The sequence below is a fragment of the Pelophylax lessonae genome, assembly GCF_965119305.1.
Source record: "Pelophylax lessonae genome assembly, chromosome: 9".
Lineage (NCBI taxonomy): Eukaryota > Metazoa > Chordata > Amphibia > Anura > Ranidae > Pelophylax > Pelophylax lessonae.
Window position 1 is genome coordinate 70,580,386 of NC_138776.1, and position 27,958 is coordinate 70,608,343.

The following is a 27,958-nucleotide window of genomic DNA, read 5'->3' on the forward strand; positions in this document are numbered from 1 at the left end:
AGTCAAGCATGGTGGTGGGAGTGTTATGGTCTGGGGCTGCATTAGTGCTGCTGGCACTGGGGAGCTACAGTTCTTCAAGGGAACCATGAATGCCAACATGTACTGTTACATACTGAAGCAGAACATAATCCCTCCCATTCAGAGACTGGGCTGCAGGGCATTATGCCAACATGATAACGACCCCAAACACACCTCCAAGACGACCACTGCCTTGCTAAAGAAGCTGAGGGTAAAGGTGATGGACTGGCCAAGCAAGTCTCCAGAACGAAACCCTATTGAGCATCTGTGGGGCATCCTCAAACGGAGGGTGGAGGAGCGCAAGGTCTCTAACATACAACAGCTCTGTGATGTTTCGTCATGGAGGAGTGGAAGAGGACTCCAGTGGCAACCTGTGAAGCTCTGGTGAACTCCATACCCAAGAGGGTTAAGGCAGTGCTGGTAAACAATGGTGGCAACACAAAATATTGACAATTTGGGCCCAATTTGGATATTGACACTTAGGGGTGTACTCACTTCTATTGCCAGCAGTTTAGGCATTAATGGCTGTGTGTTGAGTTATTTTAAGGGGACAGCAAATTTACACTGTTATACAAGCTGTACACTCACTACTTTACATTGTAGCAAAGTGTCATTTCTTCAGTTTATATATACACATACATATACACACACACACATATACAGTGCCTTTGCAAAAGTATTCGGCCCCCTTGAACTTTGCGAACTTTTGCCACATTTCAGGCTTCAAATATAAAGATATAAAACTGTAATTTTTTGTGAAGAATCAACAACAAGTGGGACACTATCATGAAGTGGAATGAAATTTATTGGATATTTCAAACTTTGTTAAATAAAAAACTGAAAAACTGGGCGTGCAAAATTATTCAGCCCCTTTACTTTCAGTGCAGCAAACTCTCTCCAGAAGTTCAGTGAGGATCTCTGAATGATCCAATGTTGGCCTAAATGACTAATGATGATAAATAGAATCCACCTGTGTGTAATCAAGTCTCCTTATAAATGCACCTGCACTGTGATAGTCTCAGAGGTCTGTTTAAAGCGCAGAGAGCATCATGAAGAACAAGGAACACAACAGGCAGGTCCAAGATACTTTTTTGGAGAAGTTTAAAGCTGGATTTGGATACAAAAAGATTTCCCAAGCTTTAAACATCCTAAGGAGCACTGTGCAAGCAATGATATTGAAATGGAAGGAGTATCAGACCACTGCAAATCTACAAAGACCTGCCGGCCCCCTAAACTTTCAGCTCATACAAGGAAAAGACTGATCAGAGATGCAGCCAAGAGGCCCATGATCACTCTGGATGAACTGCAGAGATCTACAGCTGAGGTGGGAGACTCTGTCCATAGGACAACAATCAGTCGTATACTGCACAAATCTGGCCTTTATGGAAAAGTGGCAAGAAGAAAGCCATTTCTTAAAGATATCCATAAAAAGTGTCGTTTAAAGTTTACCACAAGCCACCTGGGAGACACACCAAACATGTGGAAGAAGGTGCTCTGGTCAGATGAAACCAAAATCAAACTTTTTGGCAACAATGCAAAACGTTATGTTTGGCGTAAAAGCAACACAGCTCATCACCCTGAACACACCATCCACACTGTCAAACATGGTGGTGGCAGCATCATGGTTTGGGCCTGCTTTTCTTCAGCAGGGACAGGGAAGATGGTTAAAATTGATGGGAAGATGGATGGAGCCAAATACAGGACCATTCTGGAAGAAAACCTGATGGAGTCTGCAAAAGACCTGAGACTGGGACGCAGATTTGTCTTCCAACAAGACAATGATCCAAAACATAAAGCAAAATCTACAATGGAATGGTTCACAAATAAACATATCCAGGTGTTAGAATGGCCAAGTCAAAGTCCAGACCTGAATCCAATCGAGAATCTGTGGAAAGAACTGAAAACTGCTGTTCACAAACGCTCTCCATCCAACCTCACTGAGCTCGAGCTGTTTTGCAAGGAGGAATGGGCAAAAATTTCAGTCTCTCGATGTGCAAAACTGATAGAGACATACCCCAAGCGACTTACAGCTGTAATCGCAGCAAAAGGTGGCGCTACAAAGTATTAACTTAAGGGGGCTGAATAATTTTGCACGCCCAATTTTTCAGTTTTTTATTTGTTAAAAAGGTTTGAAATATCCAATAAATTTCGTTTCACTTCATGGTTGTGTCCCACTTGTTGTTGATTCTTCACAAAAAATTATAGTTTTATATCTTTATGTTTGAAGCCTGAAATGTGGCAAAAGGTTGAAAAGTTCAAGGGGGCCGAATACTTTCGCAAGGCACTGTACATAAACACACACTCTTTTTTTTTACCATTTTTGCCAGTTTTAAATTTGATAAGCAGCACAGTGGCTAAGTGGTTAGCACTTCCACTGATGAAGCACTAGGGTCATTGGTCTGAATCCCAACCTTGGCACTACCGGCCTGGAGTTTGCATGTTCTCTCTTTGTCTACTTGGGTAAAGTGGACCAAGTATGTATGTATGAGTGTGAGGACCTTAGATTGTAAGCTCCTTGAAGGCAGGGACTGTTGGGACTGTACAATATATGTGTAAAGTTCTGCGTAAATTCACAGCCCTATAAAATAACTTGTAATATATTCATAAAACAAAAAAGAAAAAAAAAAAAGAAAAAAGAAAAAAAGGATAAAAGGATATTCCCTTTTGGGTGAAGTTCCGCTTTAACATTTGTTTTACTCTTCTTCATAAAAGAGTTTAGATATAAATACCAAACCACCAGTAAATAAAAAGACACAAACAATTAATTACAGACAGATGCCAAATGACAGTTGCTTCTTTAAAAACACATTCTTTATTAAAAAAAAAAAAAAAAAACTATTTGGCAAACATCTCCCTTCATTAAGGAATGTGTTACTTGCTAATTTTACATTCACAATAAATGTACCAATTAAAATATTCTTACAAAACAAATCTGATGAAGGTGACAACACGCCAGATCCTGTTTATACAATAGGAAGCCCAGCATTTTAGCGTCACCATTGGCAGGAGAGAGACCGCGAGTCTGTTATTTTGTTTAAAGTAAATAGAAAATCCAGAGGTGTGAAAATAGAAAAGAAACCTCAGGACTGTACATTCCATCTCGTCAGGAAAGAAGAAAATAAAGAACTCTGAAATATCACAAATTCGGATATATACATGAGAACACACAAATCTACAGTATAAAATGGCTACTTAGTGGTTAACGTAGTTGCATAGTCTATCTTAGAATAAGATACTAATAGACAAGACAACCTTTACCAGACTTGCGAAAGATCGGTTTGAAAATAGTTCTCTTTTTCGACCATAAACCACAACAATCTAACTAAAAAGGTCAGTGCTTCAAAAAAAATATACAAATATGATGGTGCCAGATAATACCGAAGTAATGTTTCCAGACACTTAACACACAAGCACTGTGTGAAAAAAAGGACGTACACCCCAATAAAAATTGTTGACTTTTTCAATAATTTAAAGCAGGAAAACTTTAGACATTGATTCAAACAGTATAATTATAATCTAGGATTAAGGTCCTAATAGACTGAAACTTGTTAGTGTTGCTTATCTTATGGAACATTTTTTCTCCTTGTATCAATAAAGAAGAATTTTTCACTTTCACCTTGTTGCCAACTTTTCGTGGTTTAGTCAATTCAAACAGTGCCTACAGATAAAGGTAATCATAAAAAAAAAAGTACATTGTGTTTAATTTTCATGATCTCAACTAGGGGTCTCCAGACTTTCTAAGAGAGTTTAGTATCCCTCAAAATGTATGGGGGGGCAAACTTTCCCAAGCAAGAGCAGAAAATGCCCCAGTGTCAGTGGGAGTAAACAATGCCTCAGGCATAGCACCTGTGGTCAAGTAAGAGGAGGAATCATTTCCCATCATTGGTGTCAGAGGGAGAAAAGTGCCCCGCTATTGGTGTCAGTGGAAGGAATGGTGCCCCATCGTTGAGTTGGTGTCAGTAGAAGTAATAGTGTAATATCAGTTGGAGGATTAGTGCCTTGAAGGCTGGATAAAAGCAAGCATAGGGTGGCATTTGGCCCATGGGCCACAGTTTGGAAACCACTGATCCAAGCTAACAAAAATGCAGATTTGTCATATGGAAAAAGTAAGTAACCCCCTATATGTAGCAGTTTAAATCCATGACATTAGAATCTGGCATTAGATTCCAATGACTAGAACCTCTTTAGGGAGTATGCAGGTGGAAACTGATTTATTTAAACCTCAGATATCTAGGGTGGGTCTGGTGTTCCCTTTGCTATTAATGTGTGGGTGGTGTCATCATGCCAAGATCAACAGAGCTCCCTAAGGTCCTCAGAGAGAAAGTTGTGAGTGTCTACAAGTCTGACAAGGGATTTAAAAAGATTATTTAAAATCAGATCATTCCACTGGAAGAAAAAAAAAAATCTACAGGTGACATTGATTTTAAACAACTGCTAATTTGTCCAGGACTGCCCAGCCCTGCATATTATACAAATTTGCTATTGAATTTATAGGCAAAGATGTGGCCTTCTGAAACAATGTGCCGATGACTGATCAATCACAGGTAGAGATGTTTTGACATAGTAACAGTAGACATGTTTGCTGTAATCCAATATTTTAGAAGGAAAAGCCTCATAACTGTGAAGCATGGTGGTTGGGATTACATTGCTGTGTCGAGGCCTGGGAAAATTGCAGCTATCAAGTCAACTATACATTCTGTTTCATATTAAAAAGCGTGCTTGATAAAAATCTGTTCAAAGTTGAAGCAAAAAAAGGAGTCTTTCAACATGACCATAATCCAAAGCAAACTAGCAATTCCCCCAAGAAAACGCTCAAAAAGAAGAAATAGGGTTACAGACGGCCTTAGTCAAAGCCCTGATTTGATGCCCACTAAAAATGTTGGCTTGTGTGTGGGGGGGGTAGGGGGGTTTAAAAATAGGCAGTTCAACAAGGGGAACCTACACAGATCTTGGAACAGAGTGAAATTTTCTATTGGGAAGTGGTCAAAAATTTCATGATATCAGAGACTAGAGGACAGTTATAGAAGATCCCCACAAGAAGTCAGTTCTGCTACGGGGGGGGGGGGGGGGGGCAATACCGACTTTTTCCACTGTACACCACTGAATGCATTGATATTTTTGTTGAATAAATGATTGAAATGGCACATTTTCCCAGTGTTCTTATGCAAGTCTGTCACCTTTATCTGTAGACACTGTTTAAATGAAGTTTGAATGTTTGCATGTTAAAATTGAAAAAGTCAACAATTTCATGGAATGTACTTACTTTTTAAGATGCCTGTATATTATGTATTATTGATTATTTTAAAAAGTTTAATTCTAGGTATGAATATTTTATACATAGTTACATTGGTCAAGCTTGCCATACCTGGCCAATGCCCCTGGAAGTTGGAAATCACTAAAGTAGACCACTGCTACAACAGTGATCTCCACTTACTTTCAGGTCCCACACCGAGTGGCTGCCTTGCTGCTTTTTGAACACAGGAGGGTCGGCCGCTCAACACAGGTGCCACTCAGTGAATGCTTTGCATTTTCCAAATTAATTTAAAGCATTCTCCGATTGGACAAGGTGAAGAGGCGGTGCAGTGATGTCATGCTCCCAATTTCGTCCAATCAGAGAACACTTTGCAGTAGCAATGTCTACGTTAGTGATTTCCATCTTCCGGGGGCATCAGCCAGGTTTGGGACATACAAGCTTGATCAATGTAACTGTGTATTAAATATCCATACTTGGAATTCCTCTTTAAAGGACCAGTCTGCTCAAGTGATATTTTAGTTAAAGGTGCAGGTGGATGGGTTGAGTCAGCCCCCAGCCTATTTTATTCCTCGAATACTAAACAGTGAGATCCTCCAGTCCTAATTCCTGGCTCTGTGTCTGCCATCAGGGAGTTTTGGGTGAAGTCCCAACAGGCAGAGTCTGAGCCCTTATAATGGCCACAGGAGGTGTGCACACTTGGAAACTCAAGTGCAGATATCTCACCAATAGAGTCCAAGATAGATAAAAGGCAAAGTGTCAGAGCTGATGGACCCTTTAAAATAAAATAAAAAACAAAAAAACTTGAAAAAATTGCTATTGATGGAAACGGTCTGAGAAATTCCAGCTTTGCAGATTGATTTTTCTCACAAAGTTCATCAATTAAATATTCTTTCTTAAATGAGCCAACATTCGACTTGAAATTTAATTTTTTTCAGGCAGCTATCTAATTTTTATGGGTAGCCAAAGTGCAAAACTAAATGGATTATAAGTGTATGGATGTTTATGGATGTGGTCATTTCTAGACAGGCTGAGAGGAGACTGGTAATTCCAGCAAACACCCTGGGCTCATACTTAAGGGCAACTGGCCCTGTAGCAATTTTGTGGCTGATTGCTACTGGCTGCCCTGAAATAAGGCTGCACCAGGGATGTTGGCAAACGATCTAGAAGCTATTTAAAATTAACAAATATATCACTCAATAATGAGTCCGAAAGAAAAAAAAAAAATAAAGTTTTGGTGGTCAGATTATCTTCCCTTGTTGCACATAATTTAAAAGGCATAGTCATCATACAGGGACTATATTGTTGTTTTTGTATATAAAAAAGTTTGTATCCCTTTATAACAAGGTAAATAAGAAAAATGTATATGAACACTTCTGAAAGGCATCCCCCCTTCCACCTATGATAGATAGGACGGTCTAACTTCGTTATACACAATTTGCCAACAGGCATACACGCAGTCGTTTTTTTCTTTTAAGAAAGTCCAGTATGCTTTACCAACTTAAACTAAATCCCAACTGACCTTTCACTTTAATATCAACTAAATATATTCCAAGTTCATCAAAGCAAAAAATATAAGGAGTCTTACAGTTCATTTTCTTTAGAAATTTAGATCTATACCTCTTCAATCAACAAATCTTAAATCTCCCTGCTGACTGTACAGCTATAGCGAACTACTGCAGAGAGACCACTGCTTTCACACAGAGAGCAAGGGATCCTCTGCAACATGCTGGCAATGAGCAGGCTTTTCTACTAAAGAAGCAGAACATATCTTTTCGATTTAAACTCAAAGTTTAGTTGGACTTTAATGGTATAGATGCCCTTTGTATTAAAAGTTTATTTGTAAAATTCATGATAAAACACTAGTTTATAAACCTAAAAAAAAAACAAAAACACAAAACACTGTAAACTATTCCCTTTCATCCAAGGCAGTCTTGCAGTGCTTGTCCTGCATGCTGGCCATGCTGTGACCGCATGATGAGGACAACCAACAGTATCACCAATGCATCTAGTCTTCGTTTGATGTATGTGCATTTGGGACAACACTAGTTCATACACATTATGGAATGATGTGCTTATAGCCATAATGTGCACAGTACCGAGACCCATAACAACCAAACAGGTTTCACCTTTCTTCAGATAAGTAGCACAGTCAATTTGGCTTTCAATTGTACAACTGCAGATTACTGCACCAACCAGCCACTAGCCAGGAAGAGTTGTAGATCCACACGTTATCACTGTTATCAATGGGTTTTAAACTTATTAGAATTTCTATTAATTCTTATGCCAGGACTAACATTTGGATCCTTCTTGCAAGACCCTGACCATCTATAGTCACCGGAAAACTTACTGGTTCTGGGGCACTGGACAGTTTCCCAAAAATCACAAATGACAGTGCAGACTTGAAAAAAGTCAAAGATTACAATTGGATAGAGCAGCCTTTCTCAACTTATTTACCCTAGAACAGTGGAAAATAAAGGAAAACAACTGCGCTAATTCAAACCAATAATAAGCAGCAACTTCAAGTGCGACAGACACCCCAAAATAAATAGTATAAAATAAGCTGCGCTGTATGTTGAACCATCAACTGAAATAGTCCATAAAAAAGTCCAATAACAAAATGAAGTTGTGAAAACTTGTGCAGGTACCCCTTACCAAATGGTTGATATAGAGAAGCCAAGTGATGAATATTCAATTATCCTCGCGGATGTGACACACTATTCACCCAATGACGTTGGGGCTTCTCAGCAGGGGGCATTAAAGTAAAAGAAAATGGACACCATAGTGTAAATCCAACTTAAAAAAGGTTAAGCACCAAGAATTAATATTCAGGCCCTGTTCAGGTACCGCTTACCAGAAATAAGACAATATAAGGCCGAACAGTAAAGGAGACTCCAGATACACCTCAGATGTTAGGAATCGAGGGACCTTGTGATGTCAGTAAGGAACTCCAGCAACGTGTAGGTTGAATTTATGAAAAATAAAACAGGGCAAACGCCATAGCGTAAAACCAAAAAAAACAGAACAAAAAACACCCAAGTGATGTGCACACAACAGGTCTCGTGGGGGGAGAGCCACATTCATCAATGAATGAATAAAGGGATCCAGTAATTGACACTCGAATCGGGGCTTCTCCAAAGGGCTCAGGGCTCAGAGGTGGATCAGAGAACAGCCATGTTCAGCATAATGTTTCTCTAATTTCTCATCCAACATCTTGCAAATTCCGTCTCCAAAGTTTTGAAGTATTTTGGCCTCCTTTCCACTATGGAGAGGTAGGGGATACTTTTTCAGTGAGTTAATAGCCAGCAGCACAAGACAGAGATGTTCTCACTAAGTTGGATGAGAAATTAGAGAAACATTATGCTGAACATGGCTGTTCTCTGATCCACCTCTGAGCCCTGAGCCCTTTGGAGAAGCCCCGATTCGAGTGTCAATTACTGGATCCCTTTATTCATTCATTCATCTGTTGAGCTGGTCGTTTTCCACCTGGGAACTTGAGCTGAGCTTTGCACCCCTGCCTGTTTAACCATTGAAGTTGGTAATAGTATCCATACATATCACTGGCTATTCGGTCTGCATGTTTGGTGTCCCTCTTTTTCTCCGATACTTATCCATCTGGTAAGCAGCCATCTTCATTGGTTTGACACCCCATACACTCCTTTATTTGCTCTCTATCCATTCAGCGTTTGGTAAGGGGTACATATGGAGTTTATTTGGTGATTGGTGTCCTATTCCCCCATATGCACTGACTCTCCCCCCACGAGACCTGTTGTGTGCACATCACTTGGGTGTTTTTTGTTCTGTTTTTTTTGGTTTTACGCTATGGCGTTTGCCCTGTTTTATTTTTCATAAATTCAACCTACACGTTGCTGGAGTTCCTTACTGACATCACAAGGTCCCTCGATTCCTAACATCTGAGGTGTATCTGGAGTCTCCTTTACTGTTCGGCCTTATATTGTCTTATTTCTGGTAAGCGGTACCTGAACAGGGCCTGAATATTAATTCTTGGTGCTTAACCTTTTTTAAGTTGGATTTACACTATGGTGTCCATTTTCTTTTACTTTAATGCCCCCTGCTGAGAAGCCCCAACGTCATTGGGTGAATAGTGTGTCACATCCGCGAGGATAATTGAATATTCATCACTTGGCTTCTCTATATCAACCATTTGGTAAGGGGTACCTGCACAAGTTTTCACAACTTCATTTTGTTATTGGACTTTTTTATGGACTATTTCAGTTGATGGTTCAACATACAGCGCAGCTTATTTTATACTACCCTAGAACAGTGATGGTGAACCTTGGCACCCCAGATATTTTGGAACTACATTTCCCACGATGCTCAACTACACTTCAGAGTGCATGAGCACCATGGGAAATGTAGTTCCAAAACATCTGGGGTGCCAAGGTTCACCATCACTGCCCTAGAAGAACCCTTGAAATTATTTTCAGCTCTTTGGGAACCCCTGCTAAAACCAATGCATTAGTGTCAGTGAGAAACTAACCATTACATTAATGGTCAGCTGGAAGAACCCCTCTTTAGGGCTTGTTCCAACTTACACCCAAGGGTCATTTAAAGCAGGCAGTTGAGCCCTGGTTTTACCCCCCTCCTCCCAACAAGGGCATGCAGCCGCAATGGTTTACTTCATGGAAAAGAGTAAACTTGCCTGTAGCGGTCAACAGGTAGTACCACCGCCTCGAACACTACTTATTCTAGTAAATAGGGCTGCTCCACAACCAAGTACAATATGTGCTGGGTCAGCATTTTCAGGGTTAAAACAGGTTGTGAGGAAGCATCATATCACCTCCCAACTGTGATTCCATAGTGGATTGCTTTTAAGAGGACAACAAGGGCTGCTGCATGTCAGAATGAGCCCCAACACTAGCGGCAGTAGCTCTTCCTGCTGAGCCACCTGAGTTGTGGGACATCAGGGGAAAACAGGTGTATAGCGGCTACAACCTTCCCACATAACAGCTCACTTCGGTGAGCCATGACTAAGAATATCTAAAACGCGTAGGATGTTTACTTAATAAAGGAATATTTTTTTGGATGTCACCCTGAGTGCCAACCATCCCTTTCCTTATTCTGAGATGCTAGACAGTTCCCTGATTCCTTGGATAATTTTGCCTTCTCTTTTTCTGGTGAACCTAGAACTTCCTGCTCCTCCTATGAACTTCTTATTTAAGCCATGTCTCTGCACTACCTGTTTTCCAAATTATTGAGTTCTCTCCAGCCAATATCTTGCTTCTTTAAGTACCTGCAGATGTCCTTATCTCTTCTACCACTCGTTACTGATCTTTGGCTTGTTCCTCAACTACTCTTCCGTTTAATCCCAACCTGGAACCACTAGTTACTGGCCTTTGACTTGATCCCTACCTGGTACATCTGCTACTGGACCACGGCTTGCTCAGCTCCTGGTGTGGTGATCCTGAGGACTGTGACCTGGTACTCTCATGCAGCAAAACCCATCTCCACCATCAGGAGCTCTGATGAATACCTGTTAGTGCTTAGACCCCGCACCTTTGTGTACTAATTCAGCTGGTCGGTGGGAGCTTCTCTAAAGCTATAGTTACTGGTCCCTGAGCCTGACCCCTGACCATAATATCACTGGTATAATGCAGATGGATCTGCCAAGTGGCGGTGGCCCACAAACTAGGAAGGCACCATCAGAAGCCAATCAGCTGCAGCTCAAGCAAACTAGCAAAATGCTGGAGTAACCCTGGGGTTCCACAGAACTCTGGTTGAGAATAGCTTGAATACAGTAGAGCAATAACCCAGAGTAGCCAAAAAGAAGTCAAATAGTAGTGTTTGGATAGCTCTAAAGCGATGAACATTTTTAAAACTAAATCTGATTGGTTGTTATGGTTTGAAGAAAGAACTGTTCTTGTTACCCTTGGTAACCAACTTTTTCCTTTCATATTTGTAGTACAGTGCAGGGAGAAACAAAGAAAGAATCTGAATGGTTGGCATCAGGAACAGTTTTTCATATTTACGAATGGCACTGTGAAACGCTTTTTCTGTTGTAGAAAGAAGTATGCAAAGCTAAAAAGGTATCACCTTGCCCCTTTAAGGTCTGTAAGTTGAACTTACACTGGATCCTCTCCCCATTTCCCCCTGTCCCGCTATCTCCCGCTGTGTGACATTGGGTCACCGCTTTAACTGGCCCGGGAATTTGAAATTCCCACAGCTTTCTCTTCTCTAGCGCTGACAGGACGGGCTAGGCGGGTTCTGATTGGTCAGCGCTGACCAATAATAAAGCCTCCTATATGTACTCGCTGAGAGGTACGTATAGGAGTTTAAGCCGTGGGAATTTCAAATCCTCAGACGAGTAAAGCTACGATCTGGTATATGACAGCGGGTGATCGCAGGACTCCTATATAGCGGGACTGAGGGGGAGGGGGTCCAGTGTAAGATCACCTTTACAAATTTTCTGTAATGGTGAACTTACCCTTTAAAGATGATTATTATTAAGGTCATATGCACATTGGGCTTAAAAAATACCACTTTTATAGGCGTTTGATTTTTTTCTTTCCAGCCTGTAAATGCACCTCTACGTTAGCTTATGTGGCCAAGCACACATAGGTGTTTACAGTAGTATTAGAAAAGAAGTATTTAGGGGCTGAAAAAAAAAAAAAAAAAATACAATGGCCAGGGGAAATTATCTGGCCAATGAAATCAGTGAATGCCCAAACGCCTAACGAGCCTAAGTGCATGTGCAAACCGCAGCTCTGGATGGGTTTTTTTAAGCATTTTTTTTCTTGCCAAGTGCAAAGGCATCCAGTAGAGGAAAAAAATGTCTTATGTGCATGAGGCATAAAGGGAAGAGTCCCAGGAGCTGCCACTCAGGCCTCATCCACAATGGAACGTATGCTAAAACATTTTGGAATCTACCTTTAAAGCAGAAGTTTTCTATGAAGACAGAGAAGCTATTAGTGACACACTGGATGGATAATGGAGGCACTGTAGTATTGTCCATATAAAAAGTATAAAACATAGATCAGTGCAGGCCGCAGTATTTCAGCGGAGTGTTCTGGCTCAACGACGTCCAACGAAAATCATAAAAAATCCAAACTTCACGTTCAGGTCTACAGTCCAAGTATATGGTTGATATGTCCCTGAAAAAAAAAAAAAAAATAACACATCACATAATGTATATTAGCAAATTAATTCTATATATCAAAGTTGCAGAACTCTCCAGCAGAAAAACAGACCGAAATAAAAACATTTTTTTTTCTCTCTGGGATCATACCAATTTTATAGGAGTAATCAATAAACCTGTATAATGTTTTAATAACTTTAGGTGGATGATTATATAAACTTTTTTGAATTATTCCCTATAAAAATTGTATTTACCAAGGCATTCACTTCCACTGTATTTTGTTAAAATTATACATTGATACAGTGCCTTGAAAAAGTATTCACACCCCTTGAAATGTTCCACATTTTGTCATGTTACAACCAAAAATGTAAATGTATTTTATGTGATAGACCAACACAAAGTGGCACATAATTGTAAAGTGGAAGGAAAATGATAAATGGTTTTTAAAAATATTTTAAACATAAATATCTGAAAAGTGTGGCGTGCATTTGTATTCAACCCCCTTTACTCTGAATCTAAAATCTAGTGGAACCAATTGCCTTCCGAAGTCACCTAATTAGTAAATAGAGTCCATCTCTGCGTAATTTATTCTTGGTACAGTACAGCTGTTCTGTGAAGTCCTCAGAGGTTTGTTAGAGAACCTTAGTGAACAAACAGGATCATGAAGGCCCAGGGAAGAAACCAGACAGGTCAGGGATAAAGTTGTGGAGAAGTTTAAAGCAGGGTTAGGTTAAAAAAAAAAAAAAAAATATCCCGAGCTCTGGACATTTCACAGAGCACTGTTCAATCCATCACCTGAAAAAGGAAAGAGTATGTCACAGCTGCAAACCTACTAAGACATGGTCACCCACCTAAACTGACAGGCTGGGCAAGGAGAGCATTAATCAGAGAAGCAGCCAAGAGGCTTATTGTAACTTGGGAGGAGCTGCAGAGATCCACAGCTAAGGTGGGAGAATCTGTCCACGGGACAACAATTAGTCATGCACTCCACAAATCTGGCCTTTATGGAAGAGTGGCAAGAGGAAAGCAATTGGTGAAAGGAAGCCATAAGAAGTCACGTTTGCAGTTTGTGAGAAGTCGTGTGGGGGACACCGCAAACATGTGGAAGAAGGCGCTCTGGTCAGATGAGACTAAAATGTTACTTTTGGCCTATAAGCAAAATGCTATGTGAGGTGGAAAACTAACACTGTACATAGACCTGAACACACCATCCCCACTTTGAAACATGGTGATGGCAGCATTATGTTGTGGGGGATGCTTTTCTTCAACAGGGATAGCGAAGCTGGTCAGAGTTGATGGGAAGATGGATGGAGTCAAACACAGGGCAATCTTAGGAAAAAACCTGTTAGAGTCTGCAAAAGACTTGAGACTGGGGTGAAGGTTCACCTTCCAGCAGGACAACGACCCTAAACATACAGCCAGAGCTAAAATGCATTGGTTTAGATCAAAGAATATTAATGTGTTAGAATGGCTCAGTGAATGTCCAGACCTAAATCCAATTGAGAATCTGTGGCAAGACTTGAAAATTGCTGTTCACAGATGTGACAGAGCTTGAGCTATTTTGGAAAGAAGAATGGGCAAAAATGTCACTCTCTATATGTACAAAGCTGGTAGAGACATCCCCAAAAAAGACTTGTAGCTGTAATTGCATCGAAAGGTGGTTCTACAAAGTATAGACTCAGGGGGCTGAATACAAATGCACGCCACACTTTTTAGGTATTCATTTGTGAAAAATTTTGAAAACCATTTATCATTTTCCTTCTGCATCACAATTATGTGCCACTTTGTGTTGGTCTATCACATAACATCCCAATAAACACATTTACATTTTTGGTTGTAACATGACAAAATGTGGAAAATGTCATGGGGTGTGAATACTTTTTCAAGACACTGTAGGTCCGTATCGTATATATGATAAGTCATATACATATCATTTTGAGAAAGATATTTAATAATCTCTGTGTCCTGTTGCAGAGGGTAAAATATCTCTAACAGAGTCCCAGATAGCAAATACCAACCTGACATGACCAACTGTATCTGAAACTAGAAATAAAAGCTTTTGGCTTTACATACACAATATAAAGATATCCGTAGGAAGGTTATCCGTCACAACCAAAGCTCCTATTTAGGACTTGTAGCTGCTGTTAGATGGCTCCTGGAATGCTAGATTTAGGGCACACCTAAGCAGCATAATGCACAGTGACATGCCTGTCCTTGACTTGGTACAAATGATGGGAATGGAGATGGTCTTCAGCACTGAATGTGAGCTCCAAAAGGTGGCAGATACCATTGTTTTTCTTTTTTTGACATGTATTTTTTAACCCCCCTACAACAGTCTAGCAAATGTATGCTGCAGCATGGTGGGTGGGCTGAATGCGAAATTCAAGGTATGCCCATTTTTACATAATGACATTGGTCCACCTTGAATCCATGTGTGGGATAGCTGTAGAAGCTGGAAAGCTGGCACAACTGTTATGCCAAATTTACAGTAAACCTGTTTCAACCACTTTTGAGCCTGGTCTGAAGTTATTCAAAGGGGTGCAACTTGGGTTCTGGTGTATCCCAAAGAAATGAGGTCTGTAAAGCACTATGGGGTATACCTAACATCGATACAAAAGGTTAACTTGGCAAGGAAAAGGAAGAGGAGGCAGTTGCCATGAAAAAATGAAGGGAAGAACATGCTTGAAGTGAACAGTCATTTGAGTTTTATCTGGTTAGGCAACAACTCCTCCGGCACCGAGGGGGGTCATGCTCGGGCTCCTTCTCTAGCAGTCCATCTCCATTGGTCACCGGGAGCAGACTGTAAGATTCTGGTACCTCCGGTACCCTTAATCACCACTTTCTCTGTAATGCGTCCCACCTTTCTCTTCAGGTGGTACGCATATACCTTTAAGAACGATGATGTCACTGCTGAGCGCCGCAGAGCGGCTATTTCAACCGCCGGCGGTCTCACTCACATTGTTCGTTCAACCTGCCTTGTTATCCACATGCTTTCAAGCCTGTCTCTCGATCGGAACCTCCAGCTATTCCCTTTACCTGGAGCAGACCGGAACCTCGCTACTGATCCCTGTATCTCGCTACCGGATCATTCCTTATCTACTGGACCTCTCTAAACTACTAACATTACAAGTGATAAGTACCCCGCAGGGGAACCCTCCATAACCTTATTACACTATCTACCTATGCACATTAAGGACTGTTACTACCTATCCATACTATCCTATCATCTGCACTGTTACATAGATTGCTAGCTCTTGAGCCTACTACCATCTATCATCTGCACTGCTGCATAGATTGCTAGCTCTCCTGTCTACTACTATCTATCCTTGCACTGGGTTAGTCTATCCTGTATTTGTCATCTGCTGTCCTCACCACCTGTTAGCATACTCGATACTAACCTATCTGCATTCCTAAATACCATCTTGAACTCTCCTGTACAAACCTATCAAGTGATTACCATCCTTGTCACTGTTCACACCTGTCCCTTCAGCACATCACCTTCATACTATCATATACATCCTATCACTCCAGGAACATCTCATTGAGTGTGTATATATCTGTATGTTGAAGCTGACAGGCCAATGGTGATGAGTCCTGGAGAGTTGGATCTGGTATTCAACACATCTCTACATGACTACTGAGTGGAGATTTTGCAGCTGCAAATCCAGCCTATACTAAAAACGCAGGAGCGTTACACAGACTAACATTGCAGAGATTCAAGGCCTGATCATGAGGTACAGAAAGGAAATGTTACTGAGCATGCATAGGGCCCCGCTATGCCCTCAGCAGGACTCCATTCTGCAACTGTGAGTGAGGTAACAGAGGGAACTGGACTGGTGGAGTGGGTGCAAGCTCAGCACCTTCCTCCTAAAGCAAAAACATTCAAGTACTGTGTGTAGCAACATGGGACAAACCACTTGCCAGAAGAAATCTGCACTTTATTACTACACACAGCGAGGCTCATCTGTAAGTGGGAGAACTGCCTTAATGTTCAATTTTCCACATGACCCCAGTCCCCGACTGGTCCCGGGCATTGTAGAGCGTGCTTCAAGTGAAGTATACCTCCATGTGCACAGGCGCAGTAGCCCTTGTCCACAGGTTCAGTGAGGGTGAAGCAATGTAGGAGTGGATACGCTTATTTAATGCACGGTTCTTGCAGGTGGTTCGTTTGCTGCCCGTGTTAACATAATCTGTCTTCTATAACTGTTCCAAGCGGAAAACCATCAATCTGATACCTGCTTATCCAAAGTCCATTTAAGCACAGTCAACATTCCCAAGCCATGATGAAGGAGTCGTCTATTTGGCCCCTGAAATGTGTTGGCTTTTTTTTCTGGCAATGAACTCGTTTTATTATCACAATCTTTGGTCTGCTGAACAATTATTATTTGGCGCTCCCAAACATTCTGTATACTCACAGCTGGTTAAGGCAGCCTTGAAGAAATGAAATGCTTATTGGGTCAAAATATTTGTTGTGGCACTTTTTTTTCTACATATTTTATGGTCTATGCTCAGGGCCTATTATAGTTCATATTCCTATCGCACACCTTCCTGGTTTGTAGGCTCATGTGTACTGGGTGCTGAAGCGATCACCAGTTGGCAACTGGATTAGTTACAAGTAAATACATATTCGCCAGCACACCAAGGATCTTGCAAAAGCAGTCCAAAAATACTTTATTCAAGATAAGATCACATCAGAAAAATATAGTGCAAAAATATAGTGCAACGTTTCGGAGCCGCACAGGACCCCTTCGTTCTGCCTGACGAAGGGGTCCTGTGCGGCTCCGAAACGTTGCACTATATTTTTCTGATGTGATCTTATCTTGAATAAAGTATTTTTGGACTGCTTTTGCAAGATCCTTGGTGTGCTGGTGAATATGTATCTACTTATGCTCAGGGCCCTTCTGCATGCTCAGGAGCTGCCTAACTGGAGAAACTGTGCTCTTCCAAAAGTAACGAATTACGTATGACCAAATAAGGTTTGAGATCTGGTGCTCTTACCCACATCCTTCATTGCTCAACCTATGTATACAGCACTAATTCTGGGATTAACATGGCACTGAACATGATTTGCACTGCCCTGGAACTAGCACTGCACCTTCGGTCCTGCTGGCTGGAAAACCATGCTGACAGGTTCACTTTAAGGAGGAAGCTGTGAATGTTGTTTGTTTCTTTACGTTACATATGGCTAGATCTGGTTTCCTTGTAATTTATTGCTGTAGTATAGCAACATCTCATTACAAGCTCAGTGGAAACACAAAAGGCTGCCTCATCCCTTCCTGAAGTCAAACAGTCAATCCACCATGTAAAGTTATTGTCATGGAAGCAGCAGGAGGTCCAGATGAACGGAGCGGTTTGAAGAGAAACGCTGAGCCACCGTCGTCTTTTATGAATTCTCAGTGTTTACTAGCCAGATGTCTCACTTGAAATGGAGCCTTTTATCCCACGCTTCCCCGCTGCTGCTCCATCTCCTTCCTCTCAGACCCGCACATACAACATGAGCGAGACACAAGTGTGCATTCCCACTGGGGGAAGAGAAACGTGGGACAAGACGCTGCCAGGTTCACGTACAAGTCGCTATTTAAATGTTACACTATAAATTTGTTATACTTGTCAGTTGTCAGAATAAAAAAAAAAAAAACAAAGGTTTTAACATTTTTCAAAACACACCAATTCAAGCATTAAAATAGAAGTACAGTTAAATTCAGATTTCCCAAAAATGCTCTTCCTTGGGAACCGAAAGCAATCATATACCTGTAAAACCAAGTTTATAAAGTGCATCTAAAACCAACCTTATTTGTTTTATTTTTTTTTGGATAGTGTAACATAGGTGTTCACAAGCTTTGTGTAGGAATAAATACCCTGATGACATTGGGAGGAAGGGTGCCCCATCACTGACGCCAGTAGAAGGACTGGTGCCCCATCATTAATGTCAGCAAGAGGAATTGTGCCCCATCTTGGCATCAATGGGAGAAATAGTGCCCCATTTGTTGGTGTTTGTGGAAGGGATGGTGTCCTATCATTTTACTGTATGGGTGTGATTCTTGCTCTATCATAGCAAAATTGAATTAAATATTTACCCCTGATGCTGCACGTACAGTAACTGGTACCTCAAACAGTCTAGTGAAACAATTAATATGGGGGGGAGTACTGCGCTTCAAGGGTGATATGGTGCAAACCGATATATCTTATAAATGTAAATAGAAGTTTTTAGTCACTGAGGTATTGTTGTTATTAGTCAATAGTGTTCTTATTCTAGAGGGAAAAAGTGCTATTGTGCAATATTCAATTCATCAATCTTATCTTCAGGATAATCACTAAATAAATAAGGTTTAAATTACATTCTTCATAGCAGACAACAGTCACGAAGACAATTTGAAGCAGAAGTAGAGCCAAAGCTCTTTTGGTTGTACTTCTCATGTGGGTCAGAGGAGTGCACTGGATTCTGCACTCAATTGCACAGAATGCATGAAGGTAAAAAAAACATCAGTCTTTACAAACACTATAAGGTCTATTACCACTGTTCCAATCAAATTAGGACAACACTTACTTTATATTTGGTACGTTACCCTTCACACATAAAAAAAAAAAAAAAAAAAAATCAAAATTGCTGCTTAAATTAAGTGATGTGGAGTTAATGTTTATCATAATCACCCTGTCCATACTGTGCTGGTAAATCTCATTATCAGTTATAAACCTATATGTTAACACTGTCTGTCCTCACAAAGGATTAAAGATATCCAGGCTTGGATTCTGCATTGCATGGTAATAAAGAGGAGATGGACTCCATCCCCACTTAGTTTCTCTGAAATTGTTCAGAATAACTTGCAGTCCTGTGTCTAATCCTGCTGCAAAGGAACAAACTAGAAAAAAAAAAGTTGACATACATTTTTAGATCCTTAGCTGGCCACGGCAGCCTCTGTGTCTAATGTGGCAGACCTTTGCTGTATTAGAGATGTCTTGCTTCTCAGCTCCTACATAACCTGATTATAACGATCTATGATGTGACCGATTTCACAATTGGGTAACGAGGGAATGGCCAGCATTAGACAACAGTTCAAGGTACCACAGGATGTACAGCGTAGGTGACAGTTGTGCGTTGAGCACACAAGTACTGCATTATGTTTGATCATGAGTAGAAGCTTGAAGGCTGTCATTGTGTTTTATTAGATTTGGATGGCTAAGCAATATGTACTTCGCTCATCCTGCCAACATGTACATCAAATCTGACAGTGGTTACCAAATGTCAGGACCAAACACGATCGGTTTTATTAAAATGTATATTTTGTTATGATAGCCAAGACTGAGAAGGCATGTACAATTCTCATTAGAGGTGGTAGGGCATGGCAACGTAGATGACATTTTTATCCAACACAATTTCTTACAATGTCTGGTCAGAACTTTTTCTGTAATACAATGCTGGAGGTCTCTTTATTGCTTATGTCTTGTCATTTAATGAGCAGTCATACATCCATATGCATTTCACTCACTATAACCGGTTATTTATTCAAGGTTCTGCGAATAGTAAACTTGTACTAAGTTTTACAAACTTAAGACTAAAGTGCACAGAAAGCTAACAAACTTCTTACTGTAACCTGTGATTACCTTAACTCCACTCCAAGATCCGCAGCTCCAGCAACCTCAACTCCATTTCCGTAATGCCACCTTGGCCTAGCTCCCAACTTTGTCTAGGACATCTTTTCTGCTCCTGTGCGAGGAGAGCAGCCTAATGAGATCTACTGCAGAAAAGCCTAAGCTTCGGGGCTGTCGCAGAACGCACTGGAAAAGGGTCCTGTGAGTCTTTGGCTCCCTTTCAGGTCCAAATTCAGGCAAACATTCGGACCCGATTCGCACCTGAAACACCTTACACTAATAGAAAACAGTACTTGCACCAAATTATACTAAATCCAAATAAAGTCCAATTAAAATAAATGTCTCTCAGTGTATTCTTAAATACCACATGCTTCAATTAATATCCAAAAAAAAACAATAAATGTGCTTTTGTGTAACCTCAAACACCACATGCTCCAAACATTAAACATTGTGCTGAAATCCACCATGTCCTCAAGGCACACTCACCAGATGGATATGACCTCTTGCAATAAACAAGAAAGTCAAATAGCGCTTGTTGTTACACCCATATATTCCTGGACCTCTGAGTACGGAGTGTCCTCCCATAGCACAATTCTGTTTTATTTAAACACACATGTACTAAACTTGCACTTACAGGAATGAAACCTACTCAAAACAACATTAAGGAAGTGCCGCTGGTCCCCCAGTGTGCATTACAGGTGGACTTGACATGACGTACCAGGTGTTCCGCTCAACGCGTTTTGTTAACATGCAACATCCTTCAGAGGAAGTGTTGTGCAAAACCTCTGGCATGTCACTTTTTTGGGTATCCATTTAAGCATGTGGTTCTTAAGAATACACTGGGGCACATTTAATTGGACTTTATTTGGATTCATTATAATTTGGTGCAAGCGCTGTTTTTCTTATCATTTAATTTGTTTAACACTGCTTTGTGTTTGGAATAGCAGCTGCACGCTTATATTATTTTATTGGTATAGGGAGTTAAAGGACACCGGTGTAATTTTTATTGTTCTAATAGAATTTTGATTGGAAAATTCTTATTTTAAGAACGCTTGTTCGATTTTCTAATCATTAGTAGGATTAAATTGTTTTTTGACCACGATGTTAAAAAATTGGAAGGATTAGGATGGAAAATTTCTTGACTTAACCAATTTCTAATAGTGAAATGTGGTTTTCGTTTGGGAAAGTCCACAGTCCTGCAGGCAGCCCCCTCCCCACACACCTGTACACACTCAGCCCCTCTGACACACACTCCACACACAGCTCTGGCCCCCCTGTAAACAGCCCCTCTCACTTATACACACAGCTCCTACTTGTAAAAGAGGTCTTTCTAGTCCCAGCTCATTTCCATAAAGCGGACATGTCCCTGAGACTCATAGAGGAGCTGTAGCCTATTACATTCCAGAATACAGTAGAGGAAGCACTCACATGAGGAGTGCACATGTGGGAAGCAGCCACAGGTGGCAGTAAAGAGTCCAATGTGAGCAAAATAGCAGAGAGCAGCAGCTGCCGACTCTTCTGTTGTGAATGAATGTATATAGAAAGATAGGGCAGCCACGCTCCTCCCAGCCCTGCTTGGGCAGTCAGGCCCCTGGGAATGCCCGGGCCCCTCACATGTGTATTGGTTGTCCCTTTCTTGATGGCGTCACTGGTCATATTGACCTTTTTTCTGTGATAGTGAAAGCATAGGGAGTGCTACTGACAAAGCATATAGGGGGACATTAGTGTAAGGCTTGTAGACACTAGCAGGTACTTACCCTATTTGGCCCTTTAAGCTGACCTAACAGATCTAGCCCACTCGCCTTCTCCAGAGATGCATACTTACCTTAAGCTGACAGCTGCACCTGCAGGGATTATATATGTCCTGCATTGGAAGTCCTGTCGCCTGGCCACAAATGCACAATAGAGCCCCATAGAAGTCTATGCAGCCCACCATTTAACAAGGAAAATACAGCACATTTAAAAAGCTAATGATGGGTAAAAAATAATATGTTAGTTTTAAACTGCCCAGGGCATAAACTGCAAGAAATAGGCTGTTCTTGACCAGATATATAAAAGTCCATTCTCTTAGCTTACCCCAGCGTGTTATGCTGTAGAATAGACTACAGATGGTACATTCCTCTGAAAGATCACACACACACACACAGAACACAACTTTAGGTTGTGGATCTTTATATATTTACAATTGCTGTCCATGTATGTTTTCTGGGCCTGGGCAGGAATGGTCTTATAAAAAAGGGGGAACATTTATTTTTAATAAAAGTAAGTTTATCAAAAACTTTATTGGAGAAAAAAAAAAAAAAAGGAAGAAACTTGTGGCACATACAGGACATACATTTTATTTGGGTACAATGTCGCACAACCGCACAATCGTCAGTTAACCACTTCAATACAGGGCACTTATACCCCCTTTATTATAACCCTTCCTGCCCAGGCCAATTTTCAGCTTTCAGTGCTCTCACACTTTGAATGACAATTACTCATGGCCATGCTACACTGTACCCAAACAACATTTTTATAATTTTTTCACACAAATAGAGCTTTCTTTTGATGGTATTTAATCACCACTGGGTTTTATTTTTGTGAAAAAAAAAGAGTGACAATTTTGAAGAAAAAAAAAAAAAAAAACACTTTGTTTAGATTATAAAATTTTGCCAACAAATAATTTTTCTTCATAAATTTGGTCCAAAATGACCCCTTTTTGGAAAGTAGACAATCCAAGGTATTTAATAAGCAGCATGGTTTTACAATATTGTCATATTAACAAGTTATTTCTCACACACAGCATATGCATACTTGCAATTACACCCCAAAATACATTCTGCGACTACTCCTGAGTATAGCGATACAATGTGTGAGACTTTTTCACAGCCTGGCCACATACAGAGGTCCAACATCCAAGTAGCACCTCTAGTCGTTCTAGGAGCATAAATTGCACATCTAATTTCATTCCTACCTACCACACTTTTGAAGGCCCTGGAGCACCAGGACAATGGAATGCCCAAAAAATGACCCCATTTTGGAAAGCAAACACCCCAACATGTATTCTATGAGGCATTATGAGTCTTTTGAACATGTCCTTTTTTCCCGCAAGTGTTTGGAAAACTTGTAAAGAAAATTAAAACATATATATCATTTTTTTTTTTTTGTGTACACAAAGTTGTCAATTTATATGATATTTCTAACACATAGCATGTAAATAGCAAAAATGACACCCCAAAATACATTCTGCCACTCCTACTGAGTATAGCGATAGCACATATGTGAGACTTTTACACAGTCTTGCCATATACAGAGGCCCAACATTCAAGTAGCACCTCCAGGCGTTCTAGCAACATAAATTACACATCTAATTTCCTGACAACCTATTGCATTTTTAAGGGCCCTTCATATTTCTAACACATGGCATGTACACCCCAAAATACATTCTGCTGAGCGAGGGGTAAACAAAAGATTACTTGTGGTTTTAACAGTGCAGTGGTCAACAGAGGAGAGCATCCAGGTACCAGGCAGGGATGTGGTCAGCGACTGCAAAAGCAATCATCCAGGCAGTAATACTGCCCATAGTCAGTACAGGCAGCAGGCAGAGATACTGTGAAAAGAAACACAGGCGCCACGCTAAGTGCAGTAGCTGGAATTTTATTAAAAGGATGCAACTGAATGTGGGGTACTCACAAGGGTAATAAGTAATCAAGCACATCAGAGAATGCTCCGGTGGAGAGTCAGGATGGCCAGAGCGGTAGCGATGGGCAGGCTGCAGCGATATCGCTGTACTTCCTCGTCCCGGGGACACTCAGGTGCCGGTCCGTCGTCACTTCCGGGAGCGTGGGCGTGATTACGTCATGGCGCCGGCGACGCGTTCTCGGAGCATGCGCTCCTTCTTCAGGCCAAAGCATTGGTCCAGGTAGCAGGCAGAGATGTAGTCCATAAGGTCCTGGGTCCTTACAGGCAGCGATATGGTCAGCACAACCAAAGTATTGGTCCAGGCAGCAGGAAGGACCATCAAGCCTCTGTTAAGAAAGAATGGGGACAGAGGTAAAGGCTGCTCCCACCCAAATCACTTTGAAGCCTCCAGCCCTTTTTCTGGTAACAGAAAACCAAAAATTGGTTTTATCTACGCAAAACACTATTCTGAAGCCCCTCACATATGTGAGAACCCTGTGTAATAAAGAAGAAGGAAAATCAGTCCAAGCGGCAAGCTAAAAGCGTGGTCGATTAATAGGCTGCACTTCCTTCCTTTTTCTTTCTAAGCCTCATATCAAATGTAACACCCAAAAAGAACTTGAATTCCTCTAATGTGAGACGACGCCAATGGAACACACAGGCGTAGGATGAATTGGTGTTGGAGGCAATAAATTGCTCTGCAAAGAGGTTTGTTTGGTCCACCATATACTGCAGCAAATCTTGTAAATTATTACAAATAATAATAATTTAATTTGTGAAAAATTAGTAGTGTTGGGCTGCACACCTGGCTGTGCGGTGAAAGGGGGGATTATAGCTGACCCTGAGCTTGCAGGCAACCATAAGGGGTTTGCCAGGGCATCGGCAAGGCAGGTTTTGGCCCGGATTCTTTTGGTTTGGTGTGTTATTCCAGTGCTAGTAATGGGCTTCTCTTCCTGGGGTCCAACTCCATTTGTGTTGGTGCCGTTGGGGTGTATGGCACTGCTGGTGGTAGACAAGTCTTCTGATCTTGTTCTCCTTATTCTTTTAGGAGGGACGGTTTGATTCCTGATTCAGTCCCAGATTCACTACGCTCTACTGGCTCGAATTCCGAACCAGAATCAGATGAGAGCTCCCCGCTGCTCTCTTCCTCCAACATAGTAGGGATTGTATATGCTGCCTCAGATGTAAAAAAAATTTTGGACATGGCGGATGGTATTGATGGCCTGTGTGACAGTTCACTGATGGACAGGTAACTGATGGTGGTACTGATGGCCTGTGTGACAGGTAACTGATGGTGGTACTGATGGCCTGTGTGACAGGTAACTGATGGTGGTACTGATGGCCTGTGTGACAGGTCACTGATGGTGGTACTGATGGCCTGTGTGACAGGTCACTGATGGGGGTACCGATGGCCTGTGTGACAGGTCACTGATGGGGGTACCGATGGCCTGTGTGACAGGTCACTGATAGCAGCACTGATGGCCCGTGTGACAGGTCACTGATGGCGATCCAGATGGGCTATGTGAAAGGTTCTCTCTATTGGGGGGGCGCGTGGTACACAGTAATGTATGTATCAATAGAAAAAAGTCACTCACTGATCCCTGCTCTCCTCCTCACAGGATCAATGTGCGAGGAAAAGAAGCCACGATCTTCTACTAACGGCTCCTGTGTTGACAGTTGTGACCGGCTGTGATTGGACACAGCCCATCACGTGGTAAATTGCCAATTTCATTGGCTATTTACCATAATCGGGGATGGGCTGTTTCCGAGAGACACACATCATCTCCGGGGGCGCGCATTAGCACTGGATCCTGCTGAACAACCAGTCTTAAAAACACATCTGGATTCATTATTATCTTGTAAACCAAAGTTGTATGACTACTGGGTGCAAGAGGCAGTATGCAGTAATGAGTGCACCTCCTGACAAAAGACATTTTCTGAAAGCTGACAGTTTTATAGGATCCCTACAGAGATAGCTGTATACAATTAATGCATGTAATAGTTATATTTAGTCATCACATTTCTTTTTCATTGTACATGCCTTTGTTTACACGTTTTCCCGTATTTATGTATAGGCCAAGCCTTTCAGCAAAAGTGATAGTGGCAGGAATTAGTACAAACCTCTGCCAGGGGAGATTGTACAGTTGAAACATCTATTGTTCTAAGGGAGATTTAAAAGGAAAAGTACAGGAGTAGCGGCACACTGAAAGGCTGCTGATCAGGCATCTGGGTGGATCCCGACATGGTCAGGATACATCCAGAGACTGGAGCGGCTCTGTGAAGTCAGTCAACAGCGGGCTTTAGCGCAAAAAGTAAGTGCATTCCTGTGACCCAGAAGAGAAGTATGGCCAAACAAGCTTTGGCCCCACTTCTCTTTTAACCAGAGCAGCACGAAATGCCAGCAGAATGCTTGGATGTATAGGGAGAGGTATAAGCAGTAGAAAGAGAGAAGTGCTTATGCCGCTGTACAGAACACTGGTGAGACCTCACTTGGAGTATTGTGCGCAGTACTGGAGGCCATATCTCCAGAAGGATACACTAGAGAGAGTTCAGAGAAGAGCTACTAAACTAGTACATGGATTGCAGGAAAAAACTTACCAGGAAAGGTTAAATGACCTTAACATGTATAGCTTGGAAGAAAGATTGGAAGAAAGAAGAGACAGAGGGGATATGATAGAAACATTTAAATACATAAAGGGAATCAACTCGGTAAAGGAGGAGAGCATATTTAAAAGAAGAAAAACTACCACAAGAGGACACAGTTTTAAATTAGAGGGGCAAAGGTTTAAAAGTAATATGAGGAAGTATTACTTTACTGAGAGAGTAGTGGATGCATGGAATAACCTTCCTGCAGAAGTGGTAGCTGCAAATACAGTGAAGGAGTTTAAGCATGCATGGGATAGGCATAAGGCTATCCTTCATATAAGATAGGGCCAGGGACTATTCATAGGATTCAGATATATTGGGCAGACTAGATGGGCCAAATGGTTCTTATCTGCCGACACATTCTATGTTTCTAACCACTTCCTGACCAGCCGCCACAGTTATACAGCAGCAGGTCCCCGCGAATCGCCGTACTTGTACGGCGGTTCACGGGAGCGATCCTGGGGCCCCTCCCCACTCGCCAGCGGGAAAGCCCATCCATGGGGGCCGACGGGTACGTTCTTGGGTAGAAAGTGGCTAATGGCACCTCAAGCATGATGCGCAAATTTTGCACACATTCCCAGAATGCACAGGTGTCAGTTTGGACCTAAGAGTCATCAGTTAGCTTGTGGAAAATACCACACAATAATGTGCATACCGTAATACTACAATAAACTGCTGCAGTCTTAAGCGTTTTTAAGCTCCAAGTTTGCAAAGTTTACACTGTAAAAGTGAATAAATTCCAAAGAACTTCCATTTTTTTTGCTAGTTTTTTTTTTTTCAGTAATGGTCAGAGACATAGGATAATGCTGTCTTACCTGTATGCATTGCGGGTCCCTATATAGGGTCCAGGCTTTGTCTGTCATGGTGGGCATACTACTGGAGAGGCTTTCAATGCCTGGGATCCACAGGATTGGACCACAGGCCTAGACCTGTATATTACCCTGTGGCTAACTACAAGTTACACAAAGTGATGAAGTGCCCATACACGATCCAGTGCCCAAAGCAACATTACAGGCCATGCCTACAGGGTGAGGTATGGGTAGAGCTCCCGAGATTGCCCTAATCCAAATGCACCGCTTCTATTATGGTAATAGAAGGACAGTGAAGAGTTGACAGAAGGTTCCAGAGAAAATATTAAAGTGTTTCTAAACCCAGGACCCTGCATTCACTATATTGTGTCCCCAACAGTACACAAAACATGTAAATGTAGTTATTTTCATATATAAACTGCTAAATACATTTTTTCATCAGCAGTATATAGAGCAGTCTTGTGACTTCCATCAGTGTCCAGCCAAGCACTAGCTTGTAGAAGGAGCCTTCTGACTGTACTATGAGACTGCAGGGCCCCTGACCCTCTGTCTGGACAGTGCTGATTGGCCCTATGCTGATCATATGCACTCTCCCAAGAAAAAACAAAACAAAAATAAAATCCTCTCTAGCAATACACACCAATCTAAGCATGTGCAGCCTGACTCCATAGACTGTGTGATCAGGAAATTATTAGGGAACAGTGGAAGGAGGGGAGGATCAGAGAAGACAGGATCAAGCACCCTTTTTACAAAATGCAGAGGCTTAACCCCTTAGGTTCCACAGTAAGTATAACAAGCATGCTTTACTGCATATACAGACTGATTTTACTGTTCAGTGATTGCTGTGTAAGACAGAAAAAGGTCCATCACCTTAGGACACAAGTA

At 41.5% G+C, this 27,958-nt stretch overlaps 1 protein-coding gene across 1 annotated transcript in view; it reads right to left on the reverse strand.

Annotated features, from left to right (window-relative positions):
- Positions 1–12,208: 12,208 nt before the first annotated feature.
- The window catches only part of LOC309564547 (uncharacterized protein), a 70,162-nt gene continuing 54,412 nt past the window's right edge, over positions 12,209–27,958 (reverse strand). The window contains exon 5 of the mRNA XM_082269193.1: positions 12,209–12,381. Coding sequence (XP_082125319.1) covers positions 12,352–12,381 — 30 coding nt within the window. The 3' untranslated portion in view covers positions 12,209–12,351. The remainder of the gene's footprint in view (positions 12,382–27,958) is intronic.